Genomic DNA, 22054 nt, shown 5'->3' with positions numbered 1-22054 from the left:
TCGTGTGTATTACATTTGACTTTATATGACATAAGAGTGGGGACACACGACACTGTCCAACCTTCCCCGTCATGTGACCTATTGCTGTAGATGTCATGTGTCTTTAGGACAAACGGACTAGCAGATGGACGGACCTGCATATAGGCAGAGGAAAGCAGACTGGTAGGCAGGCAGACAGTGCAGGTTAGGAAAGTAGATGGGTAGATTCGTATTTGTTACTAATACTATTGCTTCTACAGTGGCCTCTTATGTTTGTCTCTTCTGCTGCCATTGGGCTGTCACTTGAGGACATGCAATACTGTGGATACAGTTAAGGGTATTGTCAGGCCCGACGTGCAGTGGAGGGCCCTGCAACCGCTAACCGTGATTTACTCTTAACAGGACCGTTATGAGTTTGATCTATCCAAGCGATCAGTAACAGCCTGACGCTGTTACAGAACACTCCCTCTGGGGCGTCTTCATCTATTCTCATGTTGTTATCTCTGATTTTCATCCACTCTACCATCCACCTCACAGGTGTGTCCAGGGACTGGTCTTCCTTGTGAGAGGTACAAAAAGAGCCGGTATGAGGATTACGAGCAGATGCCTTCCTTGAGGCGAAATCTGTTTTGCAGTGAGTTGATCAAATCTGACACTGGCGTTATGTCGATTTCTCTCGCCTGCTTTCCACTTGACGAACATGCTCAGGTGTCGCGGGCCGCCCACACGAACCAAACTCCCCTTGCAGAAGTCCTTACGGGCCAGCGGGACGGACAGACAGGCGGATAGTGAGAGATCGAGAGGGAGTAAGAAGTGTGTAGCGGTGAACGTTGGGCCAGCGGGACGGACAGACAGGCGGATAGTGAGAGGTCGAGAGGGAGTAAGAGGTGTGTAGCGGTGAACGTTGGGTCCCACCGGTGCTAAATATAACTCCCAGGGTAGAGTTACACCCGGTGAGAAAGGGGGGAGAGAGGGAACGTGTGTACGAGGTGCATGATGTGTAGAGCGCGAGAGGGGAGGAGAAATCTGGAGAAAGAGGGGGATTACACGGACTGGCAGAGGTAGGGAAAGGCAGAGGATGACTGAAATAGACTGATGGAGGGCAGCAACGTGATGGTATGTGACAAAACGGGTAGATCAGGCGCACGGGTATCATTTCACATTTGAATGGGTTGACTGCTCAAAAATGCTGAACGTTTAAATCAACCAGCTTGTTGATAAGGTGTTGATACAGGCACTTTACAAGACTAATTTGACACAATGTGTAGGCAAGCAAATTGATGGTGAGGTTAACCATTTTGTAATAATATTACAATGCTTACAAAACCTTTAGCATATGACCTGTTGTGTAGTATATTAGCAGTAAAATAAGTAAGTACTATAGTATATTGTGTAGAATAGCCATATGATAGGCATGCATTACATCCATTGACCAGTTAGTTGATACCATGACTGTCCGGAGTGAGATCCGGTTAGATGCTAGTTAAGCAAATGCCTGGTAAATGTTTGACTATTTCTGTGTGTTTACTAGACATATATTTGGTGAAGTCTTTAAGATTCCAATTGACATCAGAGAGATTTTCCTTCCTGTCCCTGTGGTTTGCCAAGATGTTGTGTTACCAGAGGTATATCCTGAATATGAGAGACAGCCTCGAGTTTGTGCAGAAACCACAAGGCAAAAGAGAAAGGAGTGGGTCTTTCAGTACACCTCTCCTCATCACGAATCTGTAGGGGGAGAATTTCCTCAAGTTCCCCCAGATTAAAAATAAATAAAAACATATTTTTTTTAAACATACTGTATGGAATTCCTTAGAATAAAAACAAATGTTTATATAAAACATTATTAGACATTTAAAAAAATTATCTCCAGTATTTACATTATTATGTTTTGAGTATGGTGTGTAGAGGATTTCCACTCATTTGCAGGCTGGTGTTTCAGCTATTTGCCAGGGGTGAGTTGGTAGAGAGAGATTTCCTCTTCCTTGGTATAGTAGAACTAGTGCCATAACAAGCCGTTACTGCTGTACTACAGGGAACTGAAAGTATTTCAGACTCCTTTTCCCGGAGGCTAGTATTTCCCAACAGATCCATGACTACAGTCATATGGATTTTGTGGACACGTCTCTTATAAGCCTGCTACTGATTTGATAACTGTGTTGAATTCAGCCATTCAAATCCAACAGCACACTGTTATAAAACATTCACGGTCAGTAAATCCTGTCCACAGAATCGGCAGACAATAGCTGGCAAAGTGCCCACATGAATATAAATAGTACAGTTTACTATAGAAGACTACAGGACTTACTGTAGTAAACTGTAGAATACTATACTACACACTGTTGGATCCCTCAATCGTGATGTGCTTACTATATAATTGTGTAATATACTGTAGAATACTATATTACACACGGTTATATCCCTTGATCGTGTAGTGTTTACTATAGAATGTTGTAGTATACTATAGTAAATGCTACAATATTATCCACAACAACAAAAAACACTGTAGTAAATACTACAGTAATGTCCGCAAAAACACTACATTTGTTTAACTATAGGAAATTCTACAGTATTTAACTCTGCCCATTCCCCTTCCCCATATCGCAATTTGTGCCACCCAGAAGTGAGAAACTTACATGCCAATTATAGACCATATATTGTGTTCCCTACAGGTTATAGAAAAGGGCAGAAGCTCTGAACTATCCGTTCAGACCCCAGCCCTACATACCTACCTACAGGTTATAGAAAAGAGCAGAAGCTCTGAACTATCCTTTCAGACCCCAGCCCTACATACCTACCTACAGGTTATGGAACATTTGCTCTTTTGGTATTTCTCCAGTAGATTTCCTGAAGGTTAGTCTACTTCTATGTCAAAGATAATAAAAAATTAACTTTATAGTAATGTCTGCAAAATCACTACAGTAAATACTACAGTAACAAAAACACTACAATAAATACTGCAGTATAGTTTTGCCAGCAAAGATACTACAGTAAATACTACCGTTCTTTTACTACAGTATTAATACTAAAGTGAACTGTAAATATGACAGTAAAGTCAGCAAAAACACTACAGTAAATATGAGTGTTTTTACCACATTATAATATGGTAAATTATAAATGTATTTATAAATTATAAATTCGAGCCCTGAATGCTGATTGGCTGAAAGCCGGGATATATCAGACTTTATACCACAGTAATGAAAAAACATGACTTTTTACTGTTCTAATTACATTGGTAACCAGTTAACAGCAATAAGGCACCTCGGGGTTTGTGGTATATTGGCCATATACCACACCACTTTGTGCCTTATTGCTTCAGTATACTATAGTATTGTTTTATGTGGGTGTTGATTAAAGAAAATCCCCACATATTCTGTCTGGCTCAATGTACACTGAATAAAAATATAAACTTCTTGGTTTCATAAGCTGAAATACAAGATTCCCAAAATATTACATTGACACAAAAAGCTTATTGCGCTTCAATTTGGTGCACAAATTGAATTACATCTCTCGTAGTGAGCAATTCTTCTTTACCCCTTTGCCAAGATAATCCATCCATCTGTGGTATATCAAGAAGCTTGATTAAACAGCATGATCATTACACAGGTGCAGCTTGTATTGGGGACAATAAAGGCCACTCTAAAATGTGCAGTTATGTCAGACAACACAATGCCACATATGTCTCAAGTCCTGAGCGAGCCTGCAATTGGCATGCTGACTGCAGGATTGTCCACCAGACCTGTTGCCAGAAAATGTCATGTTCATTTCTGTACCATAAGCAGCCTGGTTTGCTGATGTCAAACTTGTGAACAGAGTGCCCCATGGTGGCAGTGGGGTTATGGTATGGACAGGCATAAGCTATGGACAACAAATACATTTGCAGATATCATGACAAGATCCCATTTTCGTGCCATTCATCCTCTACCATCACCTCACTTAAAAAAAAATAGAAAAGTATTTGTGACCAACAGATGCATATCTGTATTCGAAGTCATGTGAAATCCATAGATTAGGGCCTAATAAATGTATTTCAGTTGACTGATTTCCTTATATGAACTGTAACTCAGTTAAAATCTTTAAAATGGTTGATTGTTGCATTTATATTTTTGTTCAGTGTGTATAATAGTGCCTATATTCCTCAACATGTTGGTAACCAGTAAGAGTTTTGTTGGACACTGAGAGCTAATACAGGTATGACACTTATCATCAATGCATCCCATGGTAAGCCGAGCTGTGACATGTCTGGTCCAATGGAAGTCATGGCGTGTGTGCAGCTCATGTACGTGTTGGTGATTTTATTTGGTACACATATCCATGTGTATGACTGATGTACAGTACTCTTTCTAGGACCCACAGAGACAGACTTGTACATGCACACTAAATTACGAGGTGTTGAAAGGTTATTGAAAGGCAGCCCAAAGCGTAAATGGGGTGCCAGGTAGCCCAGTGGTTAGGTTGCTGGATCGAATCCCCGAGCTGACAAGGTAAAAATCTGTCTTTCTGCCCCTGAGTTAACCCACTGTTCCCCGGGCGCCGGAGACGTAGATGACGATTAAGGCAGCTCCCCCGCACCTCTCTGATTCAGAGGGGTTGGGTTAAATGTGGGAGACACATTTCAGTTGAAATATTCAGTTGACGAGGAATCCCCCTTTCCCTAAATGCTAGGCCTGACTGATTCCTAGTGTGGTGTTGTTGACTAGAGGTCAACTGCACTGTGCAGATGTCGTTTGTATCTGAGCACTTATAGTATACAGTATACTTCCGATTTCAACTGTATATCAGAAGGTTTTCAGACTTCCCTCAACAAGTTGTTGGTTTCCCACAAAAGCTATTGTTTCACAAATTCAATTATGTCTGGTGTATGACGTCAGTATCTACATTATGTGATAAAGATCCGTTTACCACTTCATCAAAATGTTGATTAAACAATAAAGGTACAGTTCAAGGTGTAAGTTTACATACACCTTAGCCAAATACATTTAAACTCAGTTTTTCACAATTCCTGACATTTAATCCGAGTAAAAATTCCCTGTCTTAGGTCAGTTAGGATCACCACTTTCTTTTAAGAATGTGAAATGTCAGAATAATAGTGGAGAGGATGATTTATTTCAGCATTTATTTATTTCATCACATTCCCAGTGGGTCAGAAGTTTACATACACTCAATTAGTATTTGGTAGCATTGCCTGGGTCAAAGGTTTCGGGTAGCCTTCCACAAGCTTCCCACAAGTTGGGTGAATTTTGGAGCATTTCTCCTGACAGAGCGAGTGTAACTGAGTCAGGCTTGTAGGCCTCCTTGCTCACACATGCTTTTTCAGTTCTGCCCACAAATTTTCTATGGGTTTGAGGTCAGGTCTTTGTGATGGCCACTCCAATACCTTGACTTTGTTGTCCTTAAGCCATTTTGCCACAACTTTGAAAGTATGCTTGGGGTCATTGTCCATTTGGAAGACCCATTTGCGACCAAGCTTTAACTTCCTGACTGATGTCTTGAGATGTTGCTTCAATATATCCACATCATTTTACTTCCTCATTATGCCATTTACTTTGTGAAGTGCACCAGTCCCTCCTGCAGCAAAGCACCCCCACAACATGATACTGCTACCCCCGTGCAAACTTTTGAACGGTAGTGTATGTATATTGCTTTTACATTCTTCTATGATAGATGAATGTTCCCTTAACGTAGGTTTCTTATTTTCATATTTATTTATTTATTTTAAAAAATATATATATTTCACCTTTATTTAACCAGGTAGGCTAGTTGAGAACAAGTTCTCATTTGCAACTGCGACCTGGCCAAGATAAAGCATAGCAGTATGAGCAGACAACACAGAGTTACACATGGAGTAAACAATTAACAAGTCAATAACACAGTAGAAAACAAAGGGGGAGTCTATATACAATGTGTGCAAAAGGCATGAGGAGGTAGGCGAATAATTAAAATTTTGCAGATTAACACTGGAGTGATAAATGATCAGATGGTCATGTACAGGTAGAGATATTGGTGTGCAAAAGAGCAGAAAAGTAAATAAATAAAAACAGTATGGGGATGAGGTAGGTGAAAATGGGTGGGCTATTTACCAATAGACTATGTACAGCTGCAGCGATCGGTTAGCTGCTCAGATAGCTGATGTTTGAAGTTGGTGAGGGAGATAAAAGTCTCCAACTTCAGCGATTTTTGCAATTCGTTCCAGTCACAGGCAGCAGAGTACTGGAACGAAAGGCGGCCAAATGAGGTGTTGGCTTTAGGGATGATCAGTGAGATACACTTGCTGGAGCGCGTGCTACGGATGGGTGTTGCCATCGTGACCAGTGAACTGAGATAAGGCGGAGCTTTACCTAGCATGGACTTGTAGATGACCTGGAGCCAGTGGGTCTGGCGACGAATATGTAGCGAGGGCCAGCCGACTAGAGCATACAAGTCGCAGTGGTGGGTGGTATAAGGTGCTTTAGTGACAAAACGGATGGCACTGTGATAGACTGCATCCAGTTTGCTGAGTAGAGTGTTGGAAGCCATGTAAACAAATATGAACTGTTACATGTAGATATACTGTATGTATAATAATAGTATATACTGCATGATGTATTTTCTTTAAAATATACACATTCGGTGTGAAATTAAAATATCTTAAACTATTCTTATTTTCCTAAAATAACATTTTTGCACTATAACCTTACCTGAACTACATTTTCAGCGGGTCGTCATTGTCTTTTGCTCATGAACATATGGGTAATGTAGTCTCTCTTCCTCCTGTCACTTTCAGCTGTATGGGGAATACAGCGAGCACCCGGGTGGGTCTGGCCGCCGGAGAGAGGCCACCCGACTGCTAACAGAGAGACAATGGAAGAAACACGACCACCATCACCATGGTCACCATCCGCAGCATCGCCATGGCCACCATCACCACAGCCACCACCATGGCCACCCCCACAGTCACACACATGGACACGGGCACCACAGCAGGCACAGGGGTCGGCATCACTCGGATGAGGCAGGACATGCACATATGGCTACAGAGCAAGGCAACCCTTTGACTATAAAGAAACGCCGCTCCTACTCAAAGTGCAGAGGTGAGGAGTCCATGCTCCGTAAAGTCTGTGGTGGTTAATTTCTTTACTATCAAATGAGGAGAGAGACAAACTTATCACACAAGTCAGTCATACTTGTACTAAATCTTTATTCACTTATTAATATGGGAACAGGTCAATACAACACACACACATAAAGTGAATCGATTGAGCGCTGTACGATATTGATGTCTGGTGAAAGAATCACCCTCAGATGATTCGTTGAGAGCCCCGAGACAAAGGTACAAATGTATTTTATAGCCAAGATACACCCCTTTCAGTCTACATCACAAACAACAGATGTATGGAATGGGTCATAAGGTTAAGATTTGTATGAAAGATACTTATAATTCTCAGCAGACGTTATCTGCTGTAAAAAGCAGTTATCAAGGTCTGGCCCTGGGGTCATCTCTCCCTGGTATCCATTAGAACAAAAACATTAACTCATGCTCTGGAATGCGCTAACACCCAAAGGCATCGTAAATCTTCCAGAGGCCCATCCTCAGTAGAACACACACAGATGAGCATTCTAACCTCTTATTCTGTTGCATAAAACAACCATTTGATGCAATAAACGTATTATAACATAATCTTGCAATTTTGCTTTCACAAGTTGCTAGTGTTAAATGAACTCGAACAGTGTTAAAGTGAATCATGTCTGTCATGTTGTTTGCTCAGACTGTGTAGCGCGGGTACAGAGGTTCCTGGTCACCAAGCTGGGAGAGGACTGGATCTTCCTGGTGCTGCTGGGTGTCTCAATGGCGCTGGTCAGCTGGACCATGGACTACACCAGCGCCAAGAGTCTACAATGTACTACAATACCCACAGTGCAACACATACTAAACAATCTTGTTTTATGATGACGCAATATGTTTTTATAATGCTTGCGTTTGAGCCACTGAACCATACAGTTGCATGAATGCTTTTACACCATAAATAATGATCTAGACTAGACACCTGGTTGCTTATTGTCAGAGGGTTAGGGTGAGTGGTTATCGAAAAGTGTTGCAAAATGGTTCCGTGGTACCCTTATATGCAAAATTCATTTTGCAAAACAAACATTACAAAACAGTATACTTAAAATTATGGTTACAGTCATTACCCATATTAGGGAGTTTAGAGAAGTTTGTATGATGGAGTCCCTCCAGGCTCTGTTCTTGCACCGCTACTGTTCTAATTTTATATGCTACCTCTCAGTGATGTTATTCATAAACAGAGTCTATTTTCACTGATATATGGACGACACATCTGTACATTGTAAAAAAAACATTTGTCGATTCAACTTACAAATTTAAAATTCCATGTCAAGTCCAGTCCAGATTTTGTGTGGAGTTGAGGTTTTTCTTCAACCTAGTAAAGTTAATGGAACTGACAAATGTGAATTGAATAACTTGTTGAATGAACTTCATACATTTTAGTCAAATTAACAGATTTAAAAAAAGTTGTGCTAACAAAGCTACTAAAGTTGTTTTGACAAATTCCCTAAGTCTAGAGGACAAGTATTTGCTAGTCAGAAAAGCTAAACTAAGTTTTTTTTTACTTACTAAAGTTTCTTACCCGGCTGCCTTAAATCTTAAGTTGTGTCAACTTCCAGGTGAAACAACTACTTTGAAAATGACCCATTTCAGAACTGAGGCTTTGAAATTATATAATATACACTGCTCAAAAAAACAAAGGGAACACTAAAATAACACATCCTAGATCTGAATGAATGAAATATTCTTATTAAATACTTTTTTCTTTACATAGTTGAATGTGCTGACAACAAAATCCCACAAAAATGATCAATGGAAATCAAATGTATCAACCCATGGAGGTCTGGATTTGGAGTCACACTCAAAATTAAAGTGGAAAACCACACTACAGGCTGATCCAACTTTGATGTAATGTTCTTAAAACAAGTCAAAATGAGGCTCAGTAGTGTGTGTGGCCTCCACGTGCCTGTATGACCTCCCTACAATGCCTGGGCATGCTCCTGATGAGGTGGCGGATGGTCTCCTGAGGGATCTCCTCCCAGACCTGGACTAAAGCATCCGCCAACTCCTGGACAGTCTGTGGTGCAACGTGGCGTTGGTGGATGGAGCGAGACATGATGTCCCAGATGTGCTCAATTGGATTCAGGTCTGGGGATCAGGCAGGCCAGTCCATAGCATCAATGCCTTCCTCTTGCAGGAACTGCTGAAACACTCCAGCCACATGAGGTCTAGCATTGTCTTGCATTAGGAGGAACCCAGGGCCAACCGCACCAGCATATGGTCTCACAAGGGGTCTGAGGATCTCATCTCGGTAACTAATGGCAGTCAGGCTACCTCTGGCGAGCACATGGAGGGCTGTGCGGCCCCCCAAAGAAATGCCACCCCACACCATGACTGACCCACCGCCAAACCGGTCATGCTGGAGGATGTTGCAGGCAGCAGAACGTTCTCCACGGCGTCTCCAGACTGTCACGTCTGTCACATGTGCTCAGTGCGAACCTGCCTTCATCTGTGAAGAGCACAGGGCGCCAGTGGCGAATTTGCCAATCTTGGTGTTCTCTGGCAAATGCCAAACGTCCTGCACGGTGTTGGGCTGTAAGCACCCTCATGGAGTCTGTTTCTGACCGTTTGAGCAGACACATGCACATTTGTGGCCTGCTGGAGGTCATTTTGCAGGGCTCTGGCAGTGCTCCTCCTGCTCCTCCTTGCACAAAGGCGGAGGTAGCGGTCCTGCTGCTGGGTTGTTGCCCTCCTACGGCCTCCTCCACGTCTCCTGATGTACTGGCCTGTCTCCTGGTAGCGCCTCCATGCTCTGGACACTACGCGGACAGACACAGCAAACCTTCTTGCCACAGCTCGCATTGATGTTCCATCCTGGATGAGCTGCACTACCTGAGCCACTTGTGTGGGTTGTAGACTCCGTCTCATGCTACCACTAGAGTGAAAGCACCGCCAGCATTCAAAAGTGACCAAAACATCAGCCAGGAAGCATAGGAACAGAGAAGTGATCTGTGGTCCCCACCTGCAGAACCCCTCCTTTATTGGGGGTGTCTTGCTAATTGCCTATAATTTCCACCTGTTGTCAATTCCATTTGCACAACAGCATGTGAAATTTATTGTCAATCAGTGTTGCTTCCTAAGTGGACAGTTTGATTTCACAGAATTGTGATTGACTTCGAGTTACATTGTGTTGTGTGTTCCCTTAATTTTTTTGAGCAGTGTATTTCAGTGGGGAACATTATGCTCCTATCTGTCTCTTGCTTTTCCGGCAGTGTCGAAACTGACAGTACACTCAACCAACCAACAGATCACTTTACCCACAATGGCATTCTCAGTAACAGTAGGCAGGTTTCCATTGACCCAGGTTTATTCAACAAAAGCAATGTGGCAAAAAAGATCATTGCAACATATGTAATGGAAACGGCAGATATAGGAGAAACTTTATTTTTTCGAACTGTCTTTATTGCGACAAATGATGATGGAAACTGTGTTTTCTAATTAAATGATGATAAACTAATATTTTTGATGGTACATGGGGCACGTGATGTCACCCCATAACTCTAAAGCGCCACATCACAATTAATTCTAAATACCAACTGCTTGCAAAATCTATTTTTTTCAACTATAAAAATAATGTTTCTTTGCAGGACAAGGATTGTTCTGACTTTCAAGAGTGCCTGATTTGCTTCAACTTGCTTTTCTGGTTGGCTGACGAGGTTCACCATCCAATTGTTTTAGATCTACAGGAGTGCAGTTTTCACCATGAGACAGACCATGGCGATACGTTGGCACATGATAATTATTTGAATATGGCAAATATTAGTAAATTATACACCGGGTGGGTCTACCCCTGAATGCTGATTGCTTAAAAACGCATTCCAGCTGGTGTCAATTCCACAAGTTACCACCGGCTAAATATATGAAGTTAAAATGCCTATTTACTCTGTTCCATCAGACTGCCCAATCCACTGTCTCATCAGCCCAGCCAGGCAATTTATAAACTTTATCTCCACTATAAAAAGCATCTTCACATTATCTCAGATTTCTTTTAGACTAACATTTAGTTTTCGACAGCAGAGATTTGTATAAACCTTGCTGTCTGTCTCGCCGACATTTGCAACATTGTTTCAATATTCAAATTCAATCTCCAGCTCCATAGTAATGACCGTGTCGGGAGTCGGGACGATACAGAAAGACATGCAGGTAGGGTTTCTCAGCCAGCCGAAAATCATGAATCAGCTTGCATAATTTTTATGGATATTATACAAAGAAATGTAAAATTGAAAAAATATCAAACAAAACGAAGTGCAGGTAGTTTGCAATCTTTCCAGCTACAGCTTGAAGTATTGTGTTAGCTGTGCTGTGTCGTCTGTTGGCTGTACTGTCTGACATGACTGTACGTTAGCCATAGTTAGTTGACATGGCTAGCTAGTAAGCTATTTTCTTTCTAAATGTTGACAAAAAAATCACTGGGCAAGTTAATGGAAACAAAACTACTGACAGAAATGTTTTTCTTGTTTTCTTTTTACATGAGGTTGTTTATCTACCTACGTTGAATGCACTAACTGATAAATGCGTCCAAATGTAAATACACAATGCACGGATGCAAAACATGCTGGGTATTATACTAATGAGCCCCCCCCCCAAAAAAAAAAAAATCATCTGAACTTGACATGTTCAGTCAACACTACTGTTATGTTGCTTCTGTTGATTTGACTTCATGGTTGTGAATTTGATTTAATACATTTTGAAATTTAAGACATTTTTTGTCAACCCAACACATTATTCAAATGTAGTTTTCTTGACTAGACAAAACGAGTCATTTTGACTGAATCTCAAGATCTTTTTTTCACTGTGTCCATTTCAATGAAACATAGTGACGCTCAACAAGTCAGTGCCCCTCTTATAGAATACCACTAATGCCAAGAGAAACGTCTACAAGTGAAAACAGACATCTGTCAGTCCAGATGGATTGACAGTTGCCCCTCGCAAACCCCATCTTACAGTGTTTTTTTTCTTTGTAACTGTCTGTGTCAGTGTCTGCCCTGTCACAACCAACTTCCCTTTCTCCTCTCTTCTCACCTCCATTACCTTATCCTCCACCCTCTTCCCTGATCTTCACCCCGTGTTCTGTCTCCCCCCTCATTTCCTTCCTCCCTCTTGCTCTTCTCCCCCCCCCCTCCCCTGTGTTTTTCTCATCTTCTCCAATACCTTCCTGCTTTTTCTCACATTCCTTCTCATGCCTCACTTTCACCCCCCTCCTCAATCCTCCTCTCCCATCCCTCTGTCCCTCCCTCTGTCCCCATGTCAGTGTACAAGTGGATTCACTGGGAGCTGAGGGGTAATGTCCTGCTCCAGTACCTGGCCTGGGTCAGCTATCCTATGGTGCTCATCATGTTCGCCTCCTCCTTCTGCCACCTGGTTGCCCCACAAGCCATCGGTGTGTACAAGCTCAATGCTTACTGCTTACTTTCCCCACCACCCGCCTCCCCTAATGACCTGTTACCCGCAATCTGTTATCCATTGATTTTTCTCCCCTCTCTGCTTGCGTACCTACCTAGCCCTGGCCTGACACACGGATGTCCTCACTATATATCTAGAGTTATGACCCTTTTATTGTTGTCGAGTCAAATGTATCTATATTTTTTCCTGTTAAACAGTGATTTTGTAATTATTTTTCTTCCCCGACCTCTTTTCACCTCACCACCCTGTTTGTCTTTGTTTCTCTCTGTCGCTCTCTGTCTGTGTGTGTCTCTCTCTCTCTCTTTTCAACTCACCACCCTGTTTGTCTTTGTTTCTCTCTGTGTCGCTCTCTGTCTGTCTCGCTCTCTCTCTCTCTTTTCAACTCACTGCCCTGTTTGTCTTTGTTTCTCTCTGTGTCGCTCTCTGTCTGTCTCTCTCTCTCTCTCTCTTTTCAACTCACCGCCCTGTTTGTCTTTCTATTTCTCTCTGTGTCTCATGCTCTCTCTTTCTGTCTCTCCCTGTGTCTCACGCTCTCTCTTTCTGTGTCTCCCTGTGTCTCACGCTCTCTCTTTCTGTGTCTCCCTGTGTCTCTCGCTCTCTCTGTCTGTCTCTCTCTGTGTGTCTTTCTCTTTCAGGCTCTGGTATTCCTGAGCTGAAGACCATTCTCAGAGGCGTAGTGCTGAAGGAGTATCTGACTCTCAAGGCTTTTATTGCCAAGGTCATTGGTCTGACTGCAGGTCTGGGCAGTGGGATGCCAGTGGGGAAAGAGGTGGGTTACACACACTCACATCTGATTCCCTGATTACAGCTGTCTAAAAAGCCACTAAAAGTTTCCTTGTTTCTGACCCCTTTCTATTTGTCCTTCATATTGCTTCCCAAGGGCCCATTTGTTCACATAGCCAGCATTTGTGCTGCTGTGCTGAGCAAGTGTATGATGTTCTTCTCAGGAGTCAATCAGGTAAGCAGTTACTTGACCAGCATTGAGAATAAGGAGGACATTACAGTTTTGTCAGATCACTTCGCATTATACTTTTAGGCGTTTTTCATTGACTCTCTCTTTTCCTCCCTCTGTTCCTTACTGGTATGGGATCCTCTTATCCCCTTTCTCTCTCTCTCTCTCTCTCTCTCTCGCTCGCTCTCTCTCTCTCTCTGTGTGTGTGTCAGTAGAGCCCATACTGCTACACAGACATCCTCACAGTTGGCTGTGCAGTTGGGGTGGGCTGTTGTTTCGGTACCCCTCTTGGAGGTACAACACTATATTCCTTTTTTATTTCTCTCAATTCACCTTCCATTCATCTAGTATAAAGCAAGCTATGAAATCAGCTGAAACAATTGTCATGTGTCTGACAATCAATATAGGCATGGTGCTGAAATATCCTTTAAAAAGAAATTTGATTTGTGACCGGGTCATCATAGCAAGCCTTCAGTGTATAGTAAATATGCAATCTAGACTTTGACTGCATGCCACATTTTGTAATATCACATCTGAATGATATTTTACCAGTCTTTTTTTGATCCTGCCGTTCCACCAGGGGTGCTGTTCAGTATCGAGGTGACGTCCACTTACTTTGCTGTGAGGAACTACTGGAGAGGATATTTTGCCGCCACCTTCAGTGCCTTTATATTCAGAGTGCTCTCTGTGTTCAACAAAGATGCAGGTGGGTCAATGTACTATGACATCGGTATGGGATGCACGCTTTTTGGTCAACACATAAACACTTTGTGACGGCTGTCGACAAACACGCTTGGCTCGAGGGAACCCTTTCCCATAGAACCGTATCTGTGAAATGATATAGGCCAATTCCGGTCTGATAATGAAAGCAGAGATTCTGCTCGGTGTTGCCTTCTGGTTTCCTCTATGTTGTATAGTATGCATGTATACATTCTAACACTCGATCTGCCTCTTCCCCTGTCTTTTTGTCCACCACAGTCACCATCACTGCTCTCTTCCGCACCAAGTTCCGCATGGATTTCCCCTTTGACCTCCAGGAGCTGCCAGCGTTTGCCATCATCGGGTGAGAGAAAGGGTCGAGAGGGGGCCCCAGGAGCGTGGTGAGGGCACGGTGACCACACTGTGTGTAGTTCTTTGTCACAACCCAACATGAATGCGTAATCTCAGTTTATGTGCCACGAATCTCTTTATATTGGTAGTTATCACAAGAACGGAAATGCTGTGAATGGTTTTTGCTTGCTGGTGCGCTTGCTTCAGCTTCCTAGACTACAGAGCTGGAAATAAATATATTATAGGCTAGATCAACACTAACTAAATGAACAGCTGAAGCAAGCGCATATACACTGAGTGTACAAAACATTAAGAGCACTTGCTCTTTCCATGACACAGAATGACCAGGTGAATTCAGGTGAAAGCTATGATCCCCTGTTGAGGTCACCTGTTAAGTTCACTTCAATCAGTGTTGATAAAGGGGAGGAGACAGGTTAAAGAAGGATTTTTTTAAAGCCTTGAGACAATTGTGTATGAGTGTCATTCAGAGGGTAAATGGAACAGCAACTCTGCTGAGGTTTTTCACGCTCAACAGTTTCCCATGTGTATCAAGAATGGTCCACCACCGAAAGGACATCTGGCCAACTTGACACAACTGTGGGACGCTTTGGAGTCAACATGGGCCAGCATCCCTGTGGAACGCTTTTGACACCTTGTAGAGTCCAAGCCCCAATGAATTTAGGCTGTTTTGAGGGCAAAAAGGGTGAGGGATGTGCAATTAAATATCCGAAAGGTGTTCTTAATGTTTTGTGCACTCTGTGTATATTCTTCAGAAAATGTACCTTTTTTGTTCTTATTTGGACCTTGAGAGTGGAGTGAGGTAAAGGTCCTGGTGGTTGTCTCTTCAGGATCTCCTGTGGGTTCCTGGGGGCCTTCTTCGTCTGGCTGAACCGCCAGGTGGTGCTGTTCATGAGGAAACCCAATGCCATGACACGCTTCCTCACCAGACAGTGAGTTACAGGGATTGGGGAGGTATTTTGATGAGACACTTGAGAAAAATGCACAGCTGAATTGGAGAGGATCAGGCTAGGGACATGGATGGGAATATAAATCGAATAGAATCATTCATTGTCCTCCTCCAAATAAATGATTGTTGCTGACTGGTAGATTTTTACAAAAACAGACAGAGAATCAAACCATCACCCAGACATTGAACGATCCGTCTATAAGCAATCTGTGGTCCCTGAAAAATCAATTAGTTACACACACTCGCTCTAATACAAATGAATGATTTAACAGCAACCAGGCAGCTGCTTTTGTCAGAGCTGCACATATTTACACTGTAGATTATGGACGGGAACACTGAAATTAGACCAACAGAGAGCAGGACGGGGTAATTATATTGTCAGCTTTGAAAGTGTTAAATTGGTGCTTGTTCTTAGGCCTGTCCTACAGGGAGACATCTTCTAGGAGGAGAAGCAGGACATTTTTGAAGAGGGTATTGTGGCATATGGTGCAGTTATTTCGAAAAGGTTATACGGAAAAGTATTACAAAATATTAAAAGTATCAGAAAGTATTCACACTCTTTTGTTGTGTTACAAAGTGGGATTAAAATGGATTTGTCATTTTTTTTGTCAATGATCTACACAAAATACTCAAATTGGAAGAACATATATACAGCGGGGCAAAAAAGTTTTTAGTCAGCCACCAATTGTGCAAGTTCTCCCACCTAAAAAGATGAGAGAGGCCTGTAATTTTCATCATAGGTACACTTCAACTATGACAGACCAAATGAGAGAAAAAAAATCCTGAAAATCACATTGTAGGATTTCTTATGATTTTATTTGCAAATTATGATGGAAAATAAGTATTTGGTCACCTACAAACAAGCAAGATTTCTGGCTTTCACAGACCTGTAACTTCTTCTTTAAGAGGCTCCTCTGTCCTCCACTCGTTACCTGTATTAATGTCACCTGTTTGAACTTGTTATCAGTATAAAAGACACCTGTCCACAACCTCAAACAGTCACACTCCAAACTCCACTATGGCCAAGACCAAAGAGCTGTCAAAGGACACCAGAAACAAAATGTAGACCTGCACCAGGCTGGGAAGACTGAATCTGCAATAGGTAAGTAGCTTGGTTTGAAGAAATCAACTGTGGGAGCAATTATTAGGAAATGGAAGACATACAAGACCACTGATAATCTCCCTCGATCTGGGGCTCCACGCAAGATCTCACCCTGTGGGGTCAAAATGATCACAAGAACGGTGAGCAAAAATCCCAGAACCACACGGGGGAACCTAGTGATTGACCTGCAGAGAGCTGGGACCAAAGTAACAAAGCCTACCATCAGTAACACTCTACGCCGCCAGGGACTCAAATCCTGCAGTGCCAGACGTGTCCCCCTGCTTAAGCCAGTACATGTTCAGGCCCGTCTGAAGTTTGCTAGAGAGCATTTGGATGATCCATAAGAAGATTGGGAGAATGTCATATGGTCAGATGAAACCAAAATATAACTTTTTGGTAAAAACTCAACTCGTCTTGTTTGGAGGACAAAGAATGCTGAGTTGCATCCAAAGAACACCATACCTACTGTGAAGCATGGGGGTGGAAACATCATGCTTTGGGGCTGTTTTTCTGCAAAGGGACCAGGACGACTGATCCGTGTAAAGAAAAGAATGAATGGGGCCATGTATCGTGAGATTTTGAGTGAAAACCTCCTTCCATCACCAAGGGCTTTGAAGATGGCTGGGTCTTTCAGCATGACAATGATCCCAAACACACCGCCCAGGCAACGAAGGAGTGGCTTTGTAAGAAGCATTTCAAGGTCCTGGAGTGGACTAGCCAGTCCGCAGATCTCAACCCCATAGAAAATCTTTGGAGGGAGTTGAAAGTCCGTGTTGCCCAGCAACAGCCCCAAAACATCACTGCTCTAGAGGAGATCTGCTTGGAGGAATGGGCCAAAATACCAGCAACAGTGTGTGAAAACCTTGTGAAGACTTACAGAAAACGTTTGACCTCTGTCATTGCCAACAAAGGGTATATAACAAAGTATTGAGATAAACTTTTGTTATTGACGAAATACTTATTTTCCACCATAATTTGCAAATCAATTCATTAAAAATCCTACAATGTGATTTTCTGGATTTTGTTTTCTCATTTTGTCTGTAATATTTGAAGTGTACCTATGATGAAAATTACAGGCCTCTCTCATCTTTTTAAGTGGGAGCACTTGCACAATTGGTGGCTGACTAAATACTTTTTTTGCCCCACTGTATATATATTTCAAGTTTTTGGGGAGAATAGAACACTAATATATTTTGATTAGATAATTATACAAACCCCTGAGTCAATACATGTGAGAATCACCTTTGGCAGCGATTACAGCTGAGACTCTTTCTGGGTAAATCTGTAAGAACTTTGCACACCTGGATTGTACAATATTTGCCCATTATTCCTCAAGCTCTGTCAAGTTGTTTGTTAATTATTGCTAGACAGCCATTTTCAAGTCTTGCTATAGATTTAAGGCGATTTAAGTCTAAACTGTAAATAGGCCACTTAGGAACATTCAATGTCGTCTTGGTAAGTATTTGTCCTGCTCTGTGTTCAGTCTGGAAAGCAGTCTGAACCAGATTTTCCTCTAGGACTTTGCCTGTGCTTAGCTCTAGTCCTTTTCTTTTTATCCTAAAAAAGTATGTTGCCGATGACAAGCATACCCATAACATGATGCAGCCAACACCATGCTTGAAAATATGAAGTGGTACTCAGTGTTGTGTTGGATTTGCCCCAAACATAATGCTTTGTATTCCGAACAAAAAGTTAATTTCTTTACCACATTTTCTGCAGTATTACTTTAGTGCCTTATTGCAAACCGGATGTACTGTATGTTCTAGAATATTTTTTATTCTGGACAGGCTTCCTTCTTTTCACTTTGTCATTTAGGTTAGTATTGTGGAGTAACTAAAATGTTGTTGATCCATCCTCAGTGTTCTCCTATCACAACCATCTAACTCTGTAACTGGTTTAAAATCACCATTGGCCTCATGGGGAAATCCCTGAGCGGTTTCCTTCCTACCCGTCAACTGAGTTAGGAAGGACGGCTGTATCTATGTAGTGATTCCAAAGTGAGATTAATAATTTCAACATGCTCAAAGGGATATTCAATATCTGACTTGTTAAAAACATTTTTACTCCTGAAGATATTTAGGCTTGCCATAACAAAGGGGTTGAATACTTATTGACTCAAGACATTTCAGCTTTTTATTTTTTATTCATTTGTAAACATCTCTCAAAACATCATTTGTAGATCAGTGACAATCTAAATGTTTAAATTCAGGCTGTAACACAATGAAATGTGGAAAAAGTTGAGGTGTGAATACTTTCTGAAGGCCCTGTAGATCCTATTTAGCAGATAATTTCATCCAAAACGATTTACAGTCACGCGTGCATACATTTTACATACGGGTGGTCCCGGAAATCAAATCCACTGTCCTGGCGTTGCAGGCGCCCTCTACCAGCTGAGCTACAAAGAACCACAGGGATATAGGGTTGTAACGCAGAGTAGAAAGTAGAAAGAGAATGGCTGTTTTTAATCCTTATTCTCTCACCAGCCGACTGATTTTCCCCGGTGTTGTGACCTTAGTGATAGCCACCTTGACCTTTCCCCCTGGATTTGGACAGTTCATGGCTGGAGAGGTCAGATTTCAAATCCAATTCTGTTTGCCCATTTACTGTTGTTGTCTGTCACTATGTTAAAATGACTATACTCTGTGGAAGACCCTGTTTATCGGGACTTGAAAACACTTCGGTAACACTTTATAACACGTTTATGAATAAGCTAAAATTATTATAAAGTGTTACAAATATTGTTACGCTTGGCTAAAATGCGACTTATCTACTATTCTCAATCATGAACAATTTAACTGCAGAGACACGTTCATAGGATCATCTAAAGAGTACGACTATATACCAAAATGTGTGGATTGTTAGCTCTCCGCGTAGTTTCAACCCAAAACATCTAAGTGGTGACTTTGAATCTACGTTGAACTCATTGGATTTGAATACAGTCATCAACCTAAGTGCGTTTTTATTTATTTTTTATTTAACCAAAATCCAATCACATGGTGTCATTTTCTCACATTGAATTCAAGTTAGTTGACAACTCAACCAGATGTAAATCGAAGCTAGACGTTGCCCTGACATCTGTGCCTAGTGGGCTGGCTGCCAGTACCAGTATGTTTCTGCTTTCATGACAATTCCACCAGGAGTTGGCACCCAGGCTAACACTGGACTGGGTAGAATCTAGATGGTCAATATTAGCTAGATATTCATTGAAGAGGCCTCTTTGCCCAGCTATGTAGAAACAGCCCAGGTTAATCATGTGTTTTGAGACCCCTTTAAAATAGCCTCCTTAGTTAGTGCCGAATGAGGTGTGTTTTTAAATCAGCCAGAAACACCTGTGTGTGGGTGACATCTTCACCCTCAAGCTATAATGTTTAACACCTTTTTAAGATCTGGCTTGTGCCCCGTTTCTACGGTGCTAAAATGCAGAGGTATTTCTGAAACCGACCATTCTGCTCACAGTACAGTATTGGCATTTATTTCAAAACCTCTGTTTTGGCAATATATTGAATAGGCCTATGGGTTGACATATGTGATGCACACAAAACAATCTTCATCTGCAGTATTTTGAACAAGTTCTGACTACAGTACAGTTGGGTTTTGTAAAAATATCACTCTATATATTTTAAACTATTCATTACACGGTTTAAAACAATTTATCCCAAACTCTTTTAACACCAACACTTTTTAACAAAATGTTTCATTAAAACCTTTTTAACAGTACTTGCCATTACTTTCCCCTCATCCTTTCCCTTCTTTCATGCCACATACAGCTGATGCCCAGAGAATGCATCAACTCACTGTTCGACAACTTCACCTGGACTAAAATCTGGGGCTCCCCCCTTCCCCCCGGCCTGGGGCGCTCCTCTGCCTGGCTGCACCCCGACGTCAGCATCTTCGTCATCCTCCTCCTCTTCTTCGTCATGAAGGTAACCTTCCTCATTCCCCTGCTCCGTTTGTTTTTCCTTCTCCTCCACCCCGTAGTGTTTCTCCGTATAGTCACACATTGCACATAGCGTCACTCAATGACAATGACAGACTCCTGGTTGAGTCACTCATCTCAGTAGAATAAGAATCTCCTACAGAGAAGAACCCTGTAGTGGAGATGTAATCCTCAACACACCATCAGTATCACACTTGACATAGTTGCCGAGAGATTTCCACTGTGTGTACTGGAGGAGAAGAGTGCAATACTGTGAGTGTTAGCGTCAGTATGTTTAGTGTTTCCCATTGAGAATAAATAGATTTGTATCTGGTCGTAATGGTATTGTTGGATTGGAGAACTGTCATGGAATAGAGTGGGTCAGGAATGTAGTCTGTTATGTGAAAAAAAAAACTTTCAAGGCCAAGTACTAAGATGCGTTAATTCTGCTCAGTTAGTAATTTAATTCCACCCATGTCTCAGTTTTGGATGTCTGCTGTTTCGACCACGATGCCCATCCCTTCTGGAGCCTTCATGCCCGTCTTCATACTCGGTAAACAGAAACGCAACGTTATGTCATTAGTCTAAACATGAACACAAATTCCATATCAGTTTTAAATATTTTGTCTCTTGGAAATTGACATTATCGTTCGGTGGTGAAATAATCTGATCGAGCGATCCAATGTAGGCCTACAGTACATGACTATGGTATAAAGCATCATGGATAATCATGAAGTAGAGCATTCTGGGTAGTTTTTAAATCGGTGTACCTTCATGGATGAGATGTCATATATAAAGAGTGGAAAATCATTAGTGAGCCACAGAGATAGATGAGTGCTTAGAAGAAGGTCAAATTAACATTGAGTGGTCGCAGGAGGGGGGATAAATGTCTGATAGCCAACATAATAGCAACGTAAACATGACATTCCACCTCCCATATCCCCCATCATCTCTTTCTCCCCAGGAGCCTCTTTCGGCCGACTGGTAGGGGAGATCATGGCTACCCTCTTCCCCCACGGGATTCTGTTTGATGGAATCTTGTACCGCATCATCCCAGGAGGGTACGCTGTCATTGGTCAGTCTCCCTTTCCACCTCCTCCTCTCCCTCTCTCTGTCAGTGCCTGCCCGTCATCCGCCTTTGGTGTGATAGTGAAATGTCACTGTCTGTTCTCTCTCTCCTGTCCTCCGCTGTCTCGGTGGCCCATAAACCTATACGCTACCATTAATCTCCTTCATCTTCCCTCTCTCGCCCTACACATCCCCCTCCTCCCCTCTTTACCGCCGCTCCTTTAATTCCATCCCCCTTTTCCCTTTCTTCCTTCGCTATTCCCACGTGCCGTTCTGTACATCAATCATCCCCCTGCTTTTCAGCCCTGAGTCCCTGATGTTTCTCCTCCTCATCCCTTGTTCTTTACCCCATGCCTCATCTTTTCTTTCCTTCCTGCCATCCCTCCTATACTTGTCCCTCGACTGTGAGTGCCGCGTTGCCTCTTCCCATTAATTACTCCCATTGTTTTCCCATCCACCCATCACCCCCCCTTTTCATATCTCCCTCTCCTGTGGATCATCCAGCTACACATCCCTTC

The 22054-nt window shown here is 42.3% G+C and overlaps 1 protein-coding gene across 2 annotated transcripts in view; it reads left to right on the top strand.

The window, feature by feature from the left end:
- The window catches only part of LOC109907558 (chloride channel protein 1), a 30087-nt gene that overhangs the window by 1470 nt on the left and 6563 nt on the right, over positions 1-22054 (top strand). For both annotated transcript variants that reach the window (XM_031793676.1, XM_031793675.1), the window contains exons 2-14: positions 6740-7046; positions 7722-7853; positions 12330-12458; positions 13117-13250; positions 13362-13439; positions 13649-13727; positions 14014-14139; positions 14412-14496; positions 15332-15433; positions 19036-19120; positions 20320-20475; positions 20952-21021; positions 21433-21543. In XM_031793676.1, the coding sequence (XP_031649536.1) occupies positions 6740-7046; positions 7722-7853; positions 12330-12458; positions 13117-13250; positions 13362-13439; positions 13649-13727; positions 14014-14139; positions 14412-14496; positions 15332-15433; positions 19036-19120; positions 20320-20475; positions 20952-21021; positions 21433-21543 (1594 nt within the window). The remainder of the gene's footprint in view (positions 1-6739; positions 7047-7721; positions 7854-12329; positions 12459-13116; positions 13251-13361; positions 13440-13648; positions 13728-14013; positions 14140-14411; positions 14497-15331; positions 15434-19035; positions 19121-20319; positions 20476-20951; positions 21022-21432; positions 21544-22054) is intronic.

The sequence above is a fragment of the Oncorhynchus kisutch genome, linkage group LG17 (assembly GCF_002021735.2).
Source record: "Oncorhynchus kisutch isolate 150728-3 linkage group LG17, Okis_V2, whole genome shotgun sequence".
Taxonomy (NCBI): Eukaryota; Metazoa; Chordata; class Actinopteri; order Salmoniformes; family Salmonidae; genus Oncorhynchus; species Oncorhynchus kisutch.
This window is presented reverse-complemented; position numbering and strand designations above follow the sequence as displayed.